Source organism: Hippichthys cyanospilos, chromosome 15, assembly GCF_059441005.1.
Source record: "Hippichthys cyanospilos isolate Australia breed blue-spotted pipefish chromosome 15, RoL_Hcya_1.0, whole genome shotgun sequence".
Taxonomy (NCBI): Eukaryota; Metazoa; Chordata; class Actinopteri; order Syngnathiformes; family Syngnathidae; genus Hippichthys; species Hippichthys cyanospilos.
The window spans coordinates 4,638,486-4,661,013 of record NC_142383.1 but is presented as its reverse complement, the minus strand read 5'-3'; the positions used below and the strand labels follow the sequence as shown (position 1 = coordinate 4,661,013).

Here is a 22,528-nt window from a genome sequence, read left to right as displayed (position 1 = left end):
GATGACTCTCATGTTCTATTTGCATAAACTATCTGCAAGGAGAAAAACACATGCACAAATCAAATTGTATAATGTCAGTTTTATTAAGGTTTTCCACTTGTAATTAAGCAACTATATATTTTTGTTTTACATGGTTTTTTTTTCAGAAATGGCATGCTCTTAAGTACAATTCTTTAACAATAATAATTTATTCCAGCCATGTTCTAAAGTGAAACCTTTAGAAGACTAGGCATAACTTGTTTTTTTTCATTATTTCTCTCAATTTTGTCATTGTTAAACTTCTAAAGTGAAACCTTTAGAGAATTAAGACAATTCTGGAAAGTGGGAAAGATTTTCGCTGACTGCAACTGTTGTCACGTTGCTCAGCTGAGAGGCCATCGCTAAAAAGTCTCTTTTTAACAAGTCCTCTCCCTCAGCACCGCTTCTTCTCCTGCTGCGCGTGCTTGGACGAGCGACGTGTGAGCCACGCCGCTTCTCCTTCCTCTCCAAACCTCATCCGCACAAAGAATGAGGGTCGATGTGTCGCCCTTGAGGCATACCTGACCCCATTCACACAAAGAATGAGAGTCATCTTGGCATGGACGGGACAAGAGGCGACTTTTCCACGGGGGCCCCTCGGGCCGGCGCCGTGCGGCCTGGACTGGCGATCCTCCTCAGGAGTATCCAGGGATGAGCAGAAACGGCCTCATCCTGTCCATCAGGATGAGTGTTTTCTTAGAAGCTTCGCAGAAAGGAGCCCGATTCCGCATCAGCGTCCGGGGAGGCTGATCTCTGGGACCCAGTCGTTCATACGCCGGCTCTCCTCGCAGAACAGGTGCAGCTTCTCCAGAGAGGGGTCCTCCCAAGACCCGTCAGCTGGGTTCTGTTGCAACAAAGAAGCGGAGACACTATTTAGACGCGTGCTCGGTGCACCAAATGTTTGCGCTGCATCGCTGGGACGCACGTACCGTGATGAGGACGCAGTGAGCGTCTTCCACCTGCTTGGACTTGTCTGCGACGATCTCAGACAGACGCTGCTTGTCGCTCACTCTGACGATGCTGATGTCGTTGTCGAAGCAGAAAGACTGGATGAGGGTGAAGTGGATCTGCAAAGCGATGTCACACTCGAAATCTTCATCCACAGCCAGCACGCAGAAGGACACGCTGTCTGGATCACTGTAAACGCACATGGGGGGGGACAAACGTTAAATATCATCTCCAAAGTTATCGAGGTTTTTGCAAATTTGGCAATGAACAAAACTACTTACAGATTCATCACTTTTGCGCACTCGTACACTCCGACGGTGAGGGAGTCGTTGTCCATGGCGGTAACCAACACCTCTTCCAAGGCTTTGCCGGTACACTGAGCACGCTCGGTAGATTTCTGAGTCAGAACTTCTTCAAGAGTCATGATGATGATGAGTTTCCTCACGCAAGGGCAGCTTCAAAATAAGGCTGTGTGGAGTAGATCCGCAGAGAGAGCAAAGTGCCCTTGGAGGAGAGCCTTGCCTCTTTTATACAGAGCAGCTCGTGCGGGGCTGTGAAAATGCAGCCCTCTGATTGGCTGCAGCCGCTTGTATTGGTATGATAATACTATTGTCACACTTCTGGCTCGTGGCAGATTGATGGAGGTCATCGAGCCACGCACGCTCCTCCTATGGGATGCAACAGCCTGGCCTGAAAATCTAAAAATAGCCCAAATTACGCACACACAAAAAGTGTGGTGGTTCTTTAGTGCAACTTACAAAAGACTGAACACGTGACATGGGGTTGAGTGAGCTCCGTTTGAAAGATTTCTTGCATATATATATATATATATATATATATATATATATATATATATATATATATATATATATATATATATATATATATATATATATATATATATATATATATATAAATATATATATATATATATAAAATGGTAGCATAGCTACATAGAAAAAGTGTGCAAACTGCCCCACACCCCTTTAACCCTGCAGCCCATGCAGAGAAAGGGCAGGTGGAAGATGCCATCTGTGGACTCGTGGCTGGCCTGACCATAAAGCAGCCCTATTGTGTGTACTGAAAAGCCTCCCATTATCACAGTTCCCATACACATGTAAATGAGCAGCGCGTGCCAGAACGCTGTGCATGCGTGCTCCTGCAGGGGTCACATACCACGTGATCATCAGCTGTGCAAAAAAAATCCTTGCCTTTTTTTTTTTTTTTTTTAAATGTAATTACGCTGGGAGCCCCCAGGGACTGTTTTAACTTTTCATGCAAATTTCTCACTGCTATGCATTTTGCTCATATGGCCAACTTTTTGGAATTGTTATGACTACATGTTACTCTTAACCAGAAAACATTGCACACGATTCCGGTAAATTCATCGTATTATTTTATTGGTGCATTTCTCACTCATTATACTCATAAAAGGTACAATGTGCAGGATAAGCCAAAATGTCATCAGGCGTCGTGCCACTGCTAGAAAAGTGTGGCGGAGGCGGTGCAGGACACAGGTTCGTGCTGATTGATTCCCTCATTGTTCCACAGGAGGCGAAACGGCAGATGGAGAAGTGCCGCGATGAGCCCCCCTACCACTCTCTCCTAAACCCAGTTCAACCCTGACCCCGGGGCGCCGCACGGATCTTTTGTTCACAACTTCGCATGTGTTGTCCTGTCTGAGTTTTGATTAAATTTAAATACCAAAGACGTCGCAGTCAGCTTTCACTTCAAACTTTTCAAATGAAAAGTGCTCCGGCGCACAAACAGATGAAAATCTCCTGCTTGTGTGTAAGCTGTAAACACTCGCAAAGAAAGTTGAGCGTCTGTTTTATGCCACAACAAACTCTTATCTGGACGGTATTGCAGCAACAAAACAGTTGCTTACTGGCAAACTTGCAACTTTCAGTTTCTGCCCGGCATATGAATGCGTGCACTCACTCATTCATTGTTGCGGACAGAGGAGCAAACATGGAGGAGCTATTTGAGGATTTGATGGCATGGCCACGGGGCAGGCGCGTGCAAATCGATAAGATCCTTTGTGGCTACGGCACATCTGCTTCGCGGAGGCGTCCCCGGCTGCAATCGCGCGACAGGTGTTGGTTGGAGGATGAGCCCCTCATCTGTGGGGGGTGACCCGCTGCCACTCAGCAACCCCCACTCATTGGAGGGCTGTCGTATTAGCGTATAAATCAACAGGGAAAAGTTTGTTTGCGGCTTCAGTCGGGGCTATTGCATTTCAATCATTTAAATGACGAGATTGTACCAATTAGAACTATACGCTCACATTTCCTCTGCTGTAAACGCCTAACTCCGAATAAAGATAATGATATATTAACGGTTAACTAAAGTTTCTCAAATGATTGTAAAAAAGCTCCTCGTGTGCGGCCCACGCGCGCAGCAGGTGCTGGCCGACTTCTTTTGTCCACTCTTCCGTCACCTTCCCGAGGGGGACAGATGGCGCCCCTCGGTCGTCATGGAAATGGACGCAGAGAGAAAGATAAGACTCAGAGGTATATCTCCAGATGCCACGCGCCTCGAGTGAGGTCGGTCTTTACGTATGCAAACTAGTGGCGCGTGCCACTGCATTTAACTTCTATAAATGTGCCCTCCAATTAAATTTCTACAAGTCAGTCAATGACACACATTCACGTTGGTTTTCTTTAACAACTAAGCACACCGGTATGGAAGTATTTTTTTTAATTTGATTTAAAAGGACATCATGAACCGCAATGAAATCTATGAAAACCGTTTCTTATGAAAGTTGCAATAGTGCAGTGTACTTTTCATAACTTCGCTTCATGCATTATCTGTCACTTTGCGTTATCAAGCTATAGTGTCAAAAGCTTTTCTGAACACAGTATATTAAGATAATGCCTTAAAAAAATCCATCAAATTAAGTCTTATCTTCTCGACACTGACATGCAAAATGTTTCCATAACTGGTTTTACAAACAGATACAGGACATAGAATGAAGTGTATTTCTGGATTTTTGAAAAACAATCATCAAAAGTCTATATGATTTGAAATAGCCTCTATGTGTATACTGTATTGGATTTAGACACCATGCAAGTCAGCATTTCTTATCAAAGAAGACAATTGTTATTTACAGCTATAAAACGTTGAGACACAGCAAACCTTCGTCATGGCTTAACATGTCATTTGAATTTCATTTTAGACTTGATTAATTTTTTTTTTTGCAACAAATAAAGTTAATGTATTCCAAAAACCACTGAGAAAAAATTCCTCCGTATCTACTAGACTGCACCAATCCGAGCGACTTAATCGTGATTGGCCAATGTTTGCCTTTTTATGCAAAATTGGTGATCAACTGTAAACGTTCTGAGCAATTAATGATGTCATTGATTAACAAATTATACGTCGCATGCATGTTTTGAGGGGCAACTCTATGCCTTTTATTTGCCCTACTGTGACTGTTTTAGGTAATGTTTGCTCTAGCATCAATTGCTTGCTTGCTGTATTTACTTTGTGCTGTTATTTAATTCCGATATAGTAATTTAATTACAATATGCTGTTGCATGCATTATTTCTCTCAAGTTGTTTTGGCTTTAACTGATTGAACTTTCACTTTATGCTATTTCTATGCCTCGCTGTCACTTTTGGGCATGGCAAAGATTGTTGAACCTTGGCAAAATAATGTTTTATTTATTAAATAATTATTTTTGTTGACAACTTATGAACTGTACTCCAGCTTATAAGTTATGTATCTTGTCTATTCGGGTCGGTGATCTGTTATTTTGAAACTTGCTGATCAAGAATTATGATAAGCCTCAAAAATCTCAATCATACAAACTCTGGTATTTACTAAATTTGAACATCGGTTATTTAAAATGTGTTAAACTAACAAAAATACATTGAATACTTTCAAGAAACAAATTATGTCACTTTAGCACTTTTTAATCATGGTCAAATAAAAGTTATGTACTCCCTTTTCAGTCTTCTCTGTACAGTAAGTGAGGATATTATGACTCTAAAATAGATCATTAATAGTTCCATGATTTCTGTTACAACATGTTTTCTGAGTAGACTTATACAGATGAAGGCAGAGCAAAACAAAGGCAATCTGAGCTATGCTCATACGGTATTTTTAAAGAACCACAACCAAAACATGTTGATTTTTGGAGGGGTTTGGGGGGTCATCACTTTAAAAGAACAGAAGGCTTTTCCACTTGTTTGGTTTCATTATTCCAAAATCATGTATAGGTCAGAAAGCCTCTAAATCTGATCCTTTCATTCAAAGGCTGCTGCTTCAACTTTGGAAGACTTCTAAAGGCACGCGTCCCAGAGGGAAGGCGGAGGGCAGCAGGCCTGTTGTTGCCATTGTGCCCGAAAGAGCCAATCAGACAGCGAGCGTGTGCCGGGACTGTATAAAAGGTGGCAGAGTCTTTGAGGGCAGCACGACCTGCTCAGCGTCAACTGAACTGTAAGATACAACCTCACCATGCAGTCTCCTGGAAAATCTCTGAAGGAAGCTCTGCTTTGCGCTCAGAGCGAGGATCGACTCACCGTTGGAGTCCATGAAGCTGCCAAAATAATGACTGAGTAAGTTGGAATAAGTTCAACTGTTCACATTGTGTTTCTTTGAAAATTCATCAAACAAGTTGCAGCAGCTAACATTGTGACTTTTCACATTAACAGTGATCCAGACAGCGTGTCCTTCTGCGTGCTGGCCGTGGACGAAGATTTCGAGTGTGACATCGCTTTGCAGATCCACTTCACCCTCATCCAGTCTTTCTGCTTCGACAACGACATCAGCATCGTCAGAGTGAGCGACAAGCAGCGTCTGTCTGAGATCGTCGCGGACAAGTCCAAGCAGGTGGAAGACGCTCACTGCGTCCTCATCACGGTACGTGCGTCTCAGCGATGCAGCGCAAACATTTGGTGCACCGAGCACGCGTCTAAATAGTTTCTCTGCTTCTTGTTGCAACAGAACCCAGCTGACGGGTCTTGGGAGGACCCCTCTCTGGAGAAGCTGCACCTGTTCTGCGAGGAGAGTCGGCGTATGAACGACTGGGTCCCCGAGATCAGCCTCCCCGGACGCTGATGCGGAATCGGGCTCCTTTCTGCGAAGCTTCTAAGAAAACACTCATCCTGATGGACAGGATGAGGCCGTTTCTGCTCATCCCTGGATACTCCTGAGGAGGATCGCCAATCCAGGCCGCACGGCGCCGGCCCGAGGGGCCCCCGTGGAAAAGTCGCCTCTTGTCCCGTCCATGCCAAGATGACTCTCATTCTTTGTGTGAATGGGGTCAGGTATGCCTCAGGGGCGACACATCGACCCTCATTCTTTGTGCGGATGAGGTTTGGAGAGGAAGGAGAAGCGGCGTGCCTCACACGTCGCTCGTCCAAGCACGCGCAGCAGGAGAAGAAGCGGTGCTGAGGGAGAGGACTTGTTAAAAAGAGACTTTTTAGCGATGGCCTCTCAGCTGAGCAACGTGACAACAGTTGCAGTCAGCGAAAATCTTTCCCACTTTCCAGAATTGTCTTAATTCTCTAAAGGTTTCACTTTAGAAGTTTAACAATGACAAAATTGAGAGAAATAATTAAAAAAATCAAAAACGAGTTTTGCCTAGTTTTTAAAGGTTTCACTTTAGAATACGGCTGGAATAAAGAAATGAAGTTAAAAAAAAGTTGAAAAAACAACTGTTTACCCAATAAACTAAAAGTGACTTTAAAAATTCAACAAAAACTACAAAGAAAGCTCATCAACAAAAGTAAATAGGACAAACAATAAATCTTGATATTGTCAAATGATTTTGCATATTAGATGAATTGTGAAAATATTTTAAAGAAATAAAATGTTTGAATTCATCATGTCTCTTTTCTTTAGTCTGACTGATTGAATATAAAATGCAAAAACATGTCCCTGTCAAACCTGTTATATTCATGAATTTCCCTCTTCTGAACTGATTTGCAGACTTATGTTCAAGTTTTATCAAATTTGCTCAAGTTTAAAAGTAACTACCTTAGTTTGACACCCAAAAATATCAGCAAGTATTATTATAGTAAAGTGTATTTAAAGGCAATTTTTTTTCCCACATTGATAATAAAAATGTAAACTGGATTGAAGTATACACGCCTTAGAATCATTCATTTAATCTCAAATTGTTCAGAGACAGACTATCTTTGACTTCATCTTGTAGGGAACGTTTGGGAGGGTGCCCTTCTCTATTTTTTTATTTATTTTGAAGAAACGGGCAAGTCACAACTTCATTTCAGTGTCAATGTTTGCCTTTGATAGGGAATGTTGCCCCTTCCAACATGGTTGCCACATGATTAAGTGGGCTAGCTGGGCTGTGATAAGATAACAGCCTTCCCTAACCCTAACCTTTTTTTTTTTTTTTTAGAAACAGATTTTGCCCTCCTCATCTTTGTTGTTCTTGAGCATGTTTTGAATAATCAAAGTGCATAGAAACTTCTTTTGCTCTGTGTGTGTGTGTGTGTGTGTGGGGGGGGGGGGGGGGGGGGGGCAATTGATGCTTGCATGTGCGTGTGTGTTATTATGGTAATGATGGAGAAAACTATTAGCATGGTTACCAGACAGCCTCTAGCCTAACCATTACATGATTACATCATTATTACAACTATTTCTCATTCACAACAATATATCTAACAATATGAGTTGTCCATCCATAGAGTTTGCATTGTAAGCAAAATATTCAAAATTCAAATTTCGGCAAACCGTGGCTACATGTGTGCGCTGGCTTAGCAGCAGTGATCGGAATTTGTACATTAATTCTACTTACTTTCATATTCATTTTAATAATTTAATAAATATGTTACGGGAGATGCATGAACACATGCACACAAATCCATCAGCACCATCTGCTGCAGCTCTCTTGCACATAGAAAAGATTTGGGGGAGGGACACTTTTACATTGAAGGGACACTTGAGAAGCAGCATGTGGTTGCTACAGCAGAAGTTTTTATGGCTCTAGTTGAAGAAGAGGGAGCATGAGGTTGCTCATGATGAAGTTGTTCAGACAATGTTTGCAAAGTAATAACATTTTTAGCAAGTGTTTTGCATGGATGCAAGGCTTTCCTTATGATGTCCTTGCACTCTAAAAGCAAGGAGTGTACTAAATTGTCCTTTATCTCAGGTCATCATACCAATCATATTGCTATAGCTATAGGTCTTTACAATAAAGAGGCAGCTCTGAATTTAGAGCTGCACTGGAAGTGATGCAACATGCTGCAACTTATATTAAGACATTTCAGATATCCCCAGATAAGCTCCAGTAGTAGCTGCTGTGTAATTAGCATTAGCCTATAAAAGCAACGTATTATAGCTTAGTATTGAGCTATTCCATGTAGTATTACTATGCATATAACAATAATACTCTTGAATTTTAAATTTTCTAGAGACGCTTATTCTCACAAAGGTCGCAAGCTTGCTGGTGCCTATCCCTGGGGCAGTAGACAGGGGACACCCTGAACTGGTTGCCAGCCGATCACTGGGCACAGAGGGACAAACAAGCATTCAAAAAAATAGTCACTGTCATCATAACAGTGAACAGTGAGTTTGTAGCCTTGTGTGGTTACTCGTTTGTTCTGAATTTGACAAAAAAATGTATACTGTTCCAGTCACTGCATTAAAGCATCAAACTTGATTTGCTGATCAGTGCTCATTTTAGCTCTGAAAAGCGTTGGGTCCCCTGGACTTGCAATACTAAAAAACTATGGCCCCCAAAAGAAATGTTTGGAGTCCCAAAAATCGCGCAGTAAAAAAGACAAAATTTAAGGTTCAAAGAGTAAGACTCACATTGAGAGCATACCCCCCGTTGCAGGCTGCATTTGCCTTGTGTGAAACAATTGTTTAGCAACCTCCCTAAAAAAAAGTTGCATCCGGGGGACGCGCATTGAATTGAAATTATGCGTCCCACGGCATAAATCATGCTTCTGTGACGCAGGGAAGCTGGCAAACGATAGCACTGGGTGATACGTACAGAAACTCTTTTAAAATCCTACCTATTCCTTTATGTACTGTTATTAGTACCTATTACAGGAGAGATGAGTGTGACAACAGCACCCAACGAGCTGAATATGGACAACATGTCCAGAAGATGGCCATACACCCATTAGTTTCAGTTCATCAGAGATAAAGACAAGCACAATATAAAAGTTATGTGCACTTTGTGCGCCACATCCAAAGAGCTGTCCACTTTGACAAATAGCACCAGTAATTTGACAAATCATTTGTGCGGAGCCATAGTAACATGAAGTTAGCGAAAAGAAAATATGTGGCGGATTGAGAGTGAGGATAAAACAAAGCAGGCAAAATTATTGTTCTCTCAGGGATGTCACTTCCACCTTAGGAGGTGAGGAGACTCGTGGCTGAATATGTCGTTTGTAGAAGATATGCTGCCGCTTTCCACAGTGGAATACCTGTCGCGACTAGCAATAATGAAAAGGTAGGCTACTACTTATTTTCACTGTACAATTGCTATTAATGATAGTCTATAAATAGCACGAGGCAAAAGCTTATGTTAAACAATATATTCAACACAATAACATTAATGTAGGCTAGCTGCTAACATCCATTGAAACCATCTGTTTTTGAAACATCTGTCCCTCACCTAGCCGACTGAACTTGAATTTGAATCTTAACGCCACACTGTGTAAGATTTAGCTACGGGCTGCAGGAGGGTTTTTACATTTGCCATAAGGTCACTAAAGCTCTCACGGGGGCATGCGCAAAATTACACATACAGTATATGTGTCATTTAGGGACATTATGGTAAATGCAGCAATAAACACTCCTTCTCCTGCTGTCCGTAGCTATAACAGACATAAAGACTTCTGGAGGAATGCCACCCCCCATATATGTAATATAATTTAACAATAACTAGACCTTCGATGATTCGGTCGTTAAGAACACTTTTACAGTATTTGTTTTTTACAATAATTTAGTTCATTCATTTTTAATGAAAAACGGTCAACATCTTACACCGTGTCACTTTAACATTGAAATTGTGGAATGCATTAACTGTTTCTGTTTTTAAAGGTTTACAGTACAATACAGATTAAATTATTTGTTCTGTTTTTAGGTTTAAGCCAATCTGGCTCTATAATGAGTGTAATGAACTACATTTAGAATGGCAAATCCATATTTTCAGTTATGTTTGTAAGAGTAATATCAAAGTAACGCAATGGTAGTGTAATGCCTTACATTTCAGATACAGTAATATAGGAATGTATCTGATTACTTTGAAATGAGAGTTAATAAGCAATAAATAATTTATTATCGTTTTGAGGTGACTTGCCCAACACCGAGTGCAAGTATATAGTTTCATCTTGGTTGACATTTGTTGAGTTGTTATCTGAGGTGCGTTTGTTTTCCTCAAACTACAGTCAGATATTAATGAGTTGCAGAAGCCTCCGCAGTCAACACCCTTCACCCTTGCTTTCGTCTGCTTATTAAGCTGAAAAGCAGATGGAGCAAGAGCTGGGTAGGTTGCCGAGGAGATTTAAAGTGCTGATTGCGTTTCAGCTGGCCCTGCTTTGTGTGTGACAGTGGGGCGTGGAGACTACAGCAGCTGTTGACTCGGCAATGGTGACAATACATGAGGGTCACTTTGACTAGGGTCTGAAGTCAGAGTCACAAAAGACTGCTAAACTGCGATGGCACAAGAGAATAAAGTACGCGTGCCAAGTCCAAAATGGCAAATTCATGACACTGCACCACTTGGTTGGGTGCCATTAAATCGATTTGATACTGTGAGTAGGATCAAGGCTTGAAACTATCTGGATGATGCTGTTCGGATATGTTTGCATTTTTGGTTTGTGGAAAAAAAATCATTGTAAAATAAAATTGTAAAATGAAATTGATCTTTTTCAAACATACCCAGAGGTATTATTTCATTAACCTGAGCGCCAAAAGCTCAGAATTTGAACAGTGAACTCTTAAATGCTAATATTAGCAATTTTGTTGACTTTATAATTATATTTTGACATTCCACATAAGTGATGTGCACAAAAAAAAATATTAAAAGTGCTGAAATTGCTGTGTGTCACTGCGCAATTTTGTACTCGTCAATTGGAAGCAGTGGAAAGATGTGTAGGCGACTGTGTTTTATTTCCAGCCAGTTTTGTTATGGCCCACTACATTCGTGTATTTGATACTGTCATTTGTTGGGGCTGTAGTTGCAACTGGGTGCTTTGCATTTATGTGGTAGGCTAAACTGGGGCTACTTCTGTGGTAAGAAAGCAAAGAATGCTTATCACTCAACTTTTATCAAAGATACCATCTTTTTCTAACTTTTACTATTCACCCGACAAACAATTCTCACACACTCTTCCATTTTTAAAGCTTCCTTCTGCCCTTCCTTCCACAACAGGAGCCCGTCAGGTTAAGCACAAACAAAATGGCAGTCAATCCTTTGTCCACTTCAGGGTGTGATTGACCTGTTTTCCAACACTGAAAAACTCAAGTTTAAGATGCCCGATGATTACAAACGGATCAAATCAGCAAATAGAAAGCCTAAGAGAGATGAATAGTTTGATTAAAGCAATTTAAAAAATAATAGTGCTTTTAACTATGACTGTAATTAATTGATTGCAATCAATCTGTTAATCTGACATCTCTAGACAAACAGTGTACTTTATAACAAATATATGATAATGAAGATAATGAAACATGCTAAGGGTGTAAATAAACCAACCAAGAGGGTTCTTGCAAAAATGTTCATCAGACCAAAAATTCCTTACTTCATACATTCGATTGAAATACCATTTGTTGACTTGATTTCAACTTGATAGTAGATGTTTTCACTCTAATAACATGACTAAACTGTATGGGGCGATATTGTCCTACTTCACACATTCTTCATGTAAGTCAAGAAATTTTTTCTAAATGCCCCTTGACTTGTGAGTTTAATTTGTTTTGTGACCCATTTGCATTTCTCAAATTACTGGAATGGCAAATCAACTTACCTCATTGAATGGAAGAAGAATGCAATTAATCCAGTCCAACATCCTAAAATACACAACAACATTTTTGAATCATGTTTTTAAGTAAGAAAAAAAGCACTTCGGCGACCTATTCTCACTAGGATTACTGGCTTGCTAGCAGTTGCAATAAACAGCTTGAAACAAGTATGTTTGGCTTTTTATTTCTTTATTTTTTTTGCCAAACTACACACAGTACCCTCAGGTAGGAAAGAGAAGATAGCATGGTTAATAAATAACCCCCCCCCCCCCCTTTTTTTTTTTTACAGTAATAAGTAAGGGCATCCTATTAACAGGTTAATTGTGATGAATTAAGCACAGTCATAGTTAAAGTGCTATATTTTTGTTGCATTCTTTCAAATTCATTCATCTCCAACTTTATTTTTTTCAGATTTGGTTTTATGCATCAGGCCTCTTTGTACATGTGCTTTAATTGTTGGGGGGTTGAAAACAGGTCAGGCCTACCCTAAAGTGGACACTGATTGGCTGTCATTGATTTGGCATAATTTGACTGGCTCCTGCTGAGGGTGGTAAGGCTGGAACAGAAAGAAGACATGAACATGGAAGAGCATGTGAAATTTGTCGGTCCGATGAATGGTGAATTTATGTAAAACAAAAACAAAACATCCTGACGACACCTTGGATAAATTGCATTCTTTGCAAGAAGGAGCTTGCTTACTAAAGAAACAGCTCAGGTTTAGCCTATCACATCAATGCAAAGCACCCAGCTTTGACAACAGCCACATTTAACAATAGCAGTAAAGATACTTATCCTCACTAGGGTTGCTAGTGGGAAATAGAAAAGCTCTTTGCCAAACTAAACTTAGGAACACCGTGTGTTTGATCAAGAGTGTGATGGACAGGATGGTCCATGAGTTGTGATCATTTTACAACTGATGAACAAAAAACAAACACAAAATAGCACCATTCCTTTAAAAGGCTGCAGCCAGCTCTTGGGACTAGTCTCACATGCAGCAGAAGGTAAATGTTTACAAATGCCCCTGTTAAAGAAAAGACATGACTTTAGCCATATTTAGTTTTCAATCCTTTGATCTACTACAATAACACAATTTATCACAGAGAGAATTTTTTTTTTCAAAAATTGTTTGGTGGGATTAACATGAGATGAGATTATGGCAATTCATTACATATCTCATTAATTCATCTCGATTTTTGGTAATGGCTAGAAAGCACTAGTAATATTTCTCTTTATTTTCACATAAGGCAGTGCAGGTGGCTCTTGAATATATCCTCAGCGCTAAATGAGGAAATCGTTTTTTGGTTTGTATACTGCTGCAGAAACAGTATGTACAGTTTCATCCCTCATCACTAAATGAAACCTAAATACATCCTATTTTGGCGCCTGTCATTGTCTTTTTTACATATAGTTTGTACGTAGTTGACAGAATGTCATTTAGTGAGCCAGTTTGTGTTTGATATAAAATCACAATTTTTTTACTGAAACATAAACACGCATTCGATCACCACAACAGTTTGTTTCGTCAGTGTTTGTGTGCTCTGAAAAAACCAAAACAAGACAAAAAAAAAACCATCAGCTGGCTAAATGTACTTGTACCGCACCCCCTCCACAAGTCCACTTGCCAAAACAAAACTCAGACAAAAGCTGCAGCCAACACTTCTGCGCCCTCTTCAATGGATGCAGAGAGCAGAAAAACGAAGGGAGGGGCCTTTAACAAAAGTGCATGGAGACCCTGGACCTCTCTCCTCTTTTGTTCCAAAGAAAAGAGAGGTCCAGTAGCAGCTGCTGTGGCTGCATTGGACATTTGAGATGGTGCCTTTCACCGAAAACAAAGTCTGGAGCTGTGAGTGCGCAGGTTGCAGGAAGGGATGGGGTGTGGGTGGGTTCAGAGAGGGCACAAAACGAAAGGCACACTTTGCAAGATCGGCGAGCTGATTCGTCATTCGGCCGGCAGATCACCCGAAGGGGGAGAAGGACTTAAAGTGCAGGAGGAAGCCTTTAAAGTTGTGAGGCACATCAGTCACGGAACAAAGGGGCCTCGAGTTCGACCATATGGATGCACGCACCTCAGCTGTTCTCTAAAGAAATCCAGTCCTAACCAATGGCAGCTCATGCTTGGCCTCATCCCTACCTAGTGACAACTGGTCTCTGGTTTTTGATTGGTCGTATGTTGGCCTCATCAGCAAATGCTCTCAAGTAGTTGATTAGCAAAATCTGCACTATTAGGAACCATTTCACAACGTGTTTAATTTGCTTCTTTTATTGGAACTTAAAAAAAGAACATACAGTTATTTAAAATGCCACTTATGGAATAAACATTGGATTGCAAAGAAAACAAAAATAATGGTCATTTGATATAAAAAATCAAGCAAAAAAGAAAATGTACAAAAGCACTGTACTGTACAAAAGCTCGTATGCTATAAACCAGGGGTGTCCATACTCGCTCTGTCCTTAAGTGCTAGTGTCCTACATGTTTTCCAGCTTTCTTTCCCTGACACACCTGGTTCAAATGATCAGGATCGTTGTCAGACTTCTGCTGAGCTTGCTGATGAGCTGATCATTTGAATCAGGTGTGCCATGGAAAGTAACCTAGAAAACATGCAGTAAATCGGCCCTTGAGGACCGGATTTGAATAGTAAATCGTCATGGTGTGCCCTTCAATTGGCTGTCAACCTGTTCAGGGTGTCTGCCTAATACCCGGAGTCAGTAAAGTCACCTGCCAGCAAACCTGAGACCCATGTGAAGAAGTGGCTATAGAAAATAGATGGCTGGACAGTCTGCAGAAACAATTTAGTGAGGTTGTCCGGTCCTGTCCTGTCACCCAGCGGGGGTATGGGAATACTGCAGGTTGCCGCGCTCCTTCTGGTATTATTCATTCCAATACTACCACCTTGTGGTGAAAGGTTACTCATGCAATATTGTCGTCTTAACCTCTTATTACAGCACTGTCGAAGACGCTATTAACACACTTTGGACACACGAAAACCGTCTGATAAAAAATGGGGATATAAAATATAAAACATAAAAACAATATTTAAAAAATATAAGGACGATTTCGTTTGTCCAATACACCAGCCGTGCATATTTTTGGAGTGTGGGAGGAAGCTTGGGGAGCGTCCGCAGACTCCACACAGGAAGACTGGAGTGAGGTGGAATTAAACTTGGTCCCTGAACTGTGAGGCGGACGTGCTAACCACTGCATCTATTTCTTATATATATGTATATGCATTTTTAGCCATCTGTGATGGAGAATAATGAGTGTCTTTTGCTGCTGAATTCATACTCCACAAACAGTAATAATCAGCAAACTGTGTTTAAATTACACAGTGGATGCACATAGAAGATATTTTGTAAATCATTTTTTACCTTTGTTTTTTTTTGTTTTTTTTTACCCAGTCAAACGATGTCTGCTTCCTTTTTTCCTGTTTTATAAAAACAAAACAAAACAAACATTTGACCTTTACAAACTTTCCTTTTCTTATTACAGAGCTGTGGGTCCGTGTAGATTCAACAATCCTGCAGACTAATCCCATCCATCCAGCCATCCATTTAGTTGACCATTTATATCCTCATAATTTGCAGGTATGCTGGAGCCTATCCCAGCATTCTTTGGGCAGTAGGCGTAGTACACTCTGAACTGGTTACCAGCCAATCACAGGGCACATTGAATTGAACAACCAACCACACTTAAATATCACACGTAAGGACAGTTACTACTCGATAAACCTACTATGCAAGTAATTGAAATGTGGGAGGATATCAGGGTACCAGGAGGAAATCTACACAGGCACGGGAGAAAATTTAAACTCCACACAGAGAGGCCAGAGCCAGAAAGGAACCCATGACCTCTGCCCTCTGATTGCTAAACCGTTAGCCACCGTGTACAGCCCGACAAAACAAATTTCTTAATTCATGTTGTGAACTTGTGTCAATAATCATGACTCTTTGCACTGCCCTGCGAGGATTAATACGAATTTCTGACTCAAAATCCCACATTTGTATCCCTGAATATATTTCTGCACAACGGCAACAGCTAGCTTTAGAAAAAGCAGAGAATAAACTGTGTTAAAATGAAGTCAACAAGTATGTGCCCTTATCTCTAAATCATGGATGACTTTTAATTGTACATAACCTCTGATAATGGTTCATTTTCCCCTCCTTGCTAATTTCCCCTCTTTGTGTGTGTGTGTGTGTGTGTGTGTGTGTGTGTGTGTGTGTGTGTGTGTTGATGGGTGAGTGCACACACAACAGACTGGAAGTCATTTCGAAAAGAAATTAACACCAGTGTCTAATACTCTATTGCCCCCGACATTGCAAATTGGATTCATTCGCTTCATTGGCTCTGGGTATCAGTAAATTACAGGACACAAAGCCTCCTTGCAGCTCGTCAGAACCACACCGTCACAGACTCAGCCTTCTTAAATGTTCTACTTTCAGACACTGTTTGAATAACATTTGACAAAAACAAATACTACATGGTTTGAATTGGAGTGTGAAGAAAGAAAAAGCTGCTTGTCAAAATCCATGGTTGATCAATCTTGGCGTTTGTCCCAGCTAATGAAGAGTGACAGATGGGGTCAACCCTGGCTTGACTGGACAGATCACCAGTCAGTCTCATGACTGACACACCATGAAGAGACAGCTGAAAACAGAAAAAAGGGCATTGCTTTGGAAATTTGTATTCTTTACAAAATCCATAATGCTTCTATGTGAACACGGAACACTGTCTTCTGTGAATACTATGGATGTGTCAACAAAAGAGGTTACAAATGAAACAGCATGTTATTGAAAATAAAAATACTGTGGCGTGTCTAATACCTACCTCTTTTTCATTGTACTGTTTTTGCAGAAAACAACCTGCTTCCTATTCGTGTTTGCTTTTCTGTAAAACCTTTGCAAGCCCGTAAGGTTAAAAAGGATCAGTTCCTTACAACCACTTCCAACCTGGATCCAGAAGAAGGTCGTCTGACTTATTTTTACAGCGGACCAAGTTAGACGGCCAGTATGACTGAAGTCAAATCAATGTGAAATCTTTTCGTTTCACATTTACATTGAAATGTTTTCGTTACACATTTATGTTGTTCCAGAAATCAGAAGCTGGTAAACACTATTCAAAAGATAGATTGCAGTCTTTTTTTTTTTTAAACTCCTCTGTATTTGATTTACACAATCTTGAAGTGTAATAACTAAGTCATCTATTTTTTTTCGTTTGATATGGTTATATGTTATATTATTTTCTATTTATTAATTTATTATTATATATTTTCTTTTACTTCCAACCAGTGAAAATGTTCAGCGACATTGTTCAAAGAGATGCACACATATACGGACACACATATATTCATGCATAAAAATTAACAGAAACAATTCTTAAAACTAAGAGAATAAAACACAGTTAAATGCATCACATAGAAAAAAAAAGATCAGCCATCGCATTCCCTGTCTTATTTCAAAATACCAAGCATTTTTTTTAAACCAGTATCTTGTTTCAACATTTCTAGATGAACAATTTGTAAAAACAATGTTATTTCAAACGTAAAAAAAGTTTATTATGAGTTATGAGTTATTATGAGTTGATTAGCCACAAATGTCCTTTCATGAAAGCGCGGAATGAACATTTTTAAATGGTGAATAGGTTGAAATGTATTTGCAAACACACTCAAATGTTTCAACATTTTAACAAATTTGTGCATTTACTGTCAAATGTGTTTGCAAGTACAGTACTTTTGAACATATTTGTGAATATGTTTAAACTTACATGCACCTACATTTCAACACAGATAATGCCACCATCTTGCTCATGCATATACCCTGTGGTTTTATTGGGATTTTTTTTTAGACTACAGTACGAGTATTCAAACAAGTTAAAATACATTAACATTTAAAAATACGATTGAAGGTACAGTTGAAGGTTTTTTTTCTTTTTTTTTTAATCCAGAATTGGCAGTTTCACCTTTGCGTAGTGTTTATTTTACCAATACAGTATTTGGTAGCATTTATTTAAAATGTTCACAAAATCACATTTTATTGATGTTTTGCTTGGACTATATTTGCCCACAGCCATGAAGCAAATATTAAACATTGCTGCACTTTGATTTAGCTTCCAAAACCATTTCTGCAATGTTAATTTTTAACCTTACACGCAACTATCATATTTGAGCCCCATTATCTTCATACAGTCACGCATAATCAAACAAATTAGCCTTTATGCAAATGACACAGGAATCAATTATGTTAAAAGCTTGGCTTAAATGACAGCCATAATTAAGCTCATAATGCCGATAGAGATATTAGTGGGGACTAATGATAATGGATATGAAAGAGAAGGCTGGATGTGTTCTATGAAGATGTTGCTGAATAAATACAAGAATGTAGTTGGTGAGATGTTTTTGTTCAACATCACAAATGATAAGTGATTTGAGGAGGAGAAGTCATACCCGAAAACAGATGAGATGCGGAAGTAACAAAGTAAAAGTCTATATGCTCAAAATTATTAACCATTTATCAATTATCAACCGAATCCTAAAACAGAGGAGAGGAAAGTCTGGGATTCCCTTCTCAATTTGCTGCCTCTGTGACCCAACCCCAAATGAATGGATGGATGGATGGAGAAAGAAGTAACATTTCATTAGGTCTCTCTGATAATTATAAAAGGAATGAGCTTGGAACATTTGATGTGCTCTCTTCAGGTTGGGGAATGTTTGAGACTTTAAAAGTAAGAGATGAATGGTAGATAAATAGTGGGCATTCAAAAGAGTAGTATATGAAGCCTGGTCTCCATCGACTGCTTCTACCTTGCACTACTCTACTCTGCTCTCCACCAAAAAACATTGCTTCTCCATTGCCTCCGCCACTGCCCAGGTGCCCGTCCACACCCACCAGCGATGTATGTTAATGGCAATGGCAATGTAAATAAATTTGACGAAAACAATGGTAAATGCCAAAGATTATTGTTCCTGGTCCTTGAATTGTGACTGTTTTGGAATATTGCATACAATATTGACATCAAGTCTATTTGAGGAAGGTTGTGGAAGCCAAAGGTTTGTTATTCTTTTCCTCTCTTCATTCTTAATGATGGATGACTTCTCCATCTAATTTTCCATGACGCATATGACTCATATTCAAACGTGTCTTGGATCAATTATTGGCCCCCAAAGGATTTACATCACGTTTTGTAACTGAGCTATTCTATTTTAACCACAACACACCGGGTACCAGAAAAAGTGTGTAGAGTGACACACTTTAGACTTCTTGGTGGAAAATGTAATTTTGTTGAATCGAGTAGATTAGGTGGAGATTTAAGTGGAGATTTATCAAATTCTCTGGATCTGTGTTTGCACGTAGCAATCATAAACCAGAGATTTACGGCATCACTCTATTCTGGTTCCCAAAGATGCTGGTTTACATTGACACTGAACTTCTTTCTGATTGGACAGAATTTGGCGAAAGCATTGCCACCTAGTGGCTTGGCATGCTTGTGAACGAATAAAACCGCACTATGCATATTCGTGTTGCAGCATTTCTTTTTTTTTTTTAAATAAACAAGGCTATATGGACAAAGTTATTCAGGTTGAAATAACCCTGGTTACGTAAGGTTCGGCATTGGAAAAGGGAGTTTTGTATTGCTCTGTGGTACAGACATATGGCGTCAGGGTGATGGTACCTTGGTGTCCCACTGTCGTTCACGGAACATATAAAGAGGTAATTTGAGTAACCATGCGCTTTTGTAAGAATGCCACTCTCTCTATAAGACGGGCACAAGAGAGTGTGGAGAGCGTGCCATTATTTGAGAGCTGTCAGTGTCTTTTTTTTTAACTAACATGGATGAGTCAAAGGAGTTTTCATTTCCATCACCAATAAGGACAGACCCACTCCTCAGGGACAAATATACTATAATAGAGCTCATTGTTTTTATATCGACGTCACTTTTTGTAAGTATCCATCCATATTTCCGCTATCCCAGCTGTCTTTGGGCAGTAGGCAGGGAACTCCCAGGACTGGTTGCTAGCCAACCACAGGAAACGAGGAGACAGAAAACCATTCACACAGCGCTGTCTCAAGAGCTACACTGCACAGACGTGACTGGCACCATAGGACCTACAGGGAGACATGACGCCATGGACCTTTAATAGTTTGGGGGGGGCTGTGGCCGGGTGTCCAATTGCCCTCTTGAGCGTCGCAGAGCAAACAAGGGCTCCCCTTTAAGATCTCTGAGGAGGTTGTTGGTCGACAAAAACCTCCAACCACACATTTGCCAACACATCCATGATAATCCCGCACACATTTTGCCAATATAATAACAACATAAAGCTAACGGTATTAAAATTCAGAGCAGTTCTTCAGGAAAGTTGAGTGGTCCCTTCATTCCCTGAATTCATTCACAATTTAAATATTAGTAGAAAAGTGGCAAATTTCAAAAAACAGGTTTCTCATCTGCTGATTGTTTGGCCAATTAAGATATAAAAGAGGAGAAATGTACATGGACCTACAGAAAAACACCCTTTTGAGGAGAACGCGTACAAGGTCACCAGTTGTTGCAATGTTAGGGTGTTATCAATGACCTCCGTGTTTGTTAATCTCCAATAAAGGTTCTGGTTTACAGTTTGCTGCACTTTTTATCTCTCAGGACTTCAATAAAAAGTAGAAGTGTCTTTAGTACTCCTGGCCTTTTACTCGCAAAGTAAGCAAAGTAGAAAAAGGCGCTGTCTTAAACATGGGCCCCCAAATTTATACAGAGAAAACAAATGCAACTAGATCATGAGCGTGTCCATCATTCATGGAAGGCTGTTGGGATAGGATGTGGGTCTTCTTTGGGGTAGATAAGGGACTATTTTAAAACTGTATTGTCCCTAACTCCATCCTGTTTTACTCTCTGTAGAACAGGAAAGTCCATACCCAGTCCTTGAGGGCCACTAATCTGCAAGTTTTTTAGGTTTCTTCCCAACACACCTATTTCAAATGATCGGCTCGTCGGCAAGCTCAGTGAAAGCCTGATAACGATTCTGATCATTTGAATCAGCTGCACTGGAGGTGCGGACAGGATATCCTCATCCTGGTTTACAAATGTTGCCAAAAATACAATAAAATCATCCATTTTCTATGGCCACCTATCATCACAAGGGTCATAGGCTTGCTGGTGCCTATCCCAGGTGGCTTTGGGCAGTAGGCAGAGGACACCCTGATCTGGATGGATTTGAACTCGGGTCCCTGAACTGTGAGGCAGACGTGCTATAACCACTGCTCCACCGAGCCGCCAACCAACATGCCATAAAAAGGGATTTTAAGGCCAAACATAAACTCAGTGTGAATGTTGGAATGTATGATTAAAAAAAAATAGTGACCTCATTATCAGAACAATGTGTTCAATGAATTAATGTCTAGCATGACCATCAAAAAAATATATGAGCTATGATATTAGCGAATGAGGTAAAAATATGAATGTATTGTATTGGATCAGCTATATTAATACGCAAAACTGAGTGGGCTAAATAAATTGGAGAAGAGAGCTTAGTCTCCATGTCTGGCAGGTGTTTGACATAAAGGTTTCAAAGTGAAACTCATTATTTTATGAATTCAAATGGAATCTCGCCGTTACAGCTCACATTCAGCAATTAGCCTTTTCTTCATTGTGTGTGAAGGAAAGTGCAAGCTCTCAGTAAATTATAACCTTTTAATTCCCATTGTTAACCAAAGGTCAATCACATGTCTCTTGTGACCGACTTTGTCATTTCTCAGAACATGTGACATTTGGCTTGCTCATGTGTAATGATTAGTTTTGATGACTTTGTATCCAAACCCCCTGCATGATGTTCTTACTGTTTAATTAAACTTCCTATATGCCATACCTGTTCCATGGATGTGTTATTATGCCATCAAACAAAGACACCTGGACTATAAAATGAAAAGACAAAAACAAAACAAAAAACAAATAGCGATATTGTGTTGTTGTGTTCTGCAGTAAATTATGGAGGCAATGTATATTCATGTGTAGATCAGTAACGGTTAGTTATGGTTATAACTCTTCAGCAGACAAGATGATGCGCTGACATGATGCACGCTTGCGGTGTCTCTAATGCTTTGCCGTCTCCATTATCTGCTGCTCATTTGGAGCAGGATATGGATCGTCACTGTTATCACTCCACCGCCGCTGTTCAGTCTGATAACGCCGTCCAATGGGATCACAGAAAACACTCCTGCTTGCTGCCTCGGCTTACTTCTGAGGGTGACAAATATGACAATTACTGCAAGTGTCAGGAGCTGGCCCTTGTTTCTATTGTGTGTAAACAGGTATATCATAAAGTCTGTGGGACACATTGTTTACTTTCATTCTTAATGTCTCATAATCTTTCTGAGCTGTCAAATCCGCATTGACAGTCCAGCCAATGTGAATGAATTTGGTGGGAAGCCAGAGAGCATCAACACGTATTGGAGGAAAATTTGTATGCTATGCACACTATAGTTTGAAGAGATAGGACTTGTATTTCTGCGTGACACCAGGATGACATTAAATAAGACACGCTGCAGGACAAATGTAATCAAAACATGAAGCTCTAGAAAAGACTGACTGCTGAGATGGATGAAGAACATCGTATGTAGTTTGATATGCTCTGAAAA

At 40.1% G+C, this 22,528-nt stretch overlaps 2 protein-coding genes across 2 annotated transcripts; one reads left to right on the top strand and one right to left on the bottom strand.

Annotated features, from left to right (window-relative positions):
• Positions 1 to 59: 59 nt before the first annotated feature.
• On the bottom strand, positions 60 to 1,441 carry gadd45gb.1 (growth arrest and DNA-damage-inducible, gamma b, tandem duplicate 1). Its single transcript, XM_088435046.1, has 3 exons — positions 1,248 to 1,441; positions 948 to 1,155; positions 60 to 862 (listed from the first exon to the last, which is right to left on the bottom strand). Exons 1-3 carry the CDS (start codon positions 1,388 to 1,390, stop codon positions 749 to 751), a joined length of 465 nt encoding a protein of 154 aa, XP_088291172.1. The 5' UTR covers positions 1,391 to 1,441; the 3' UTR covers positions 60 to 748.
• A 3,969-nt stretch (positions 1,442 to 5,410) lies between these two features.
• LOC148411419 (growth arrest and DNA damage-inducible protein GADD45 gamma-like) lies at positions 5,411 to 6,515 on the top strand. The gene is made up of 3 exons (XM_088435097.1): positions 5,411 to 5,529; positions 5,626 to 5,833; positions 5,918 to 6,515. Exons 1-3 carry the CDS (start codon positions 5,429 to 5,431, stop codon positions 6,029 to 6,031), a joined length of 423 nt encoding a protein of 140 aa, XP_088291223.1. The 5' UTR covers positions 5,411 to 5,428; the 3' UTR covers positions 6,032 to 6,515.
• Positions 6,516 to 22,528: the final 16,013 nt, after the last annotated feature.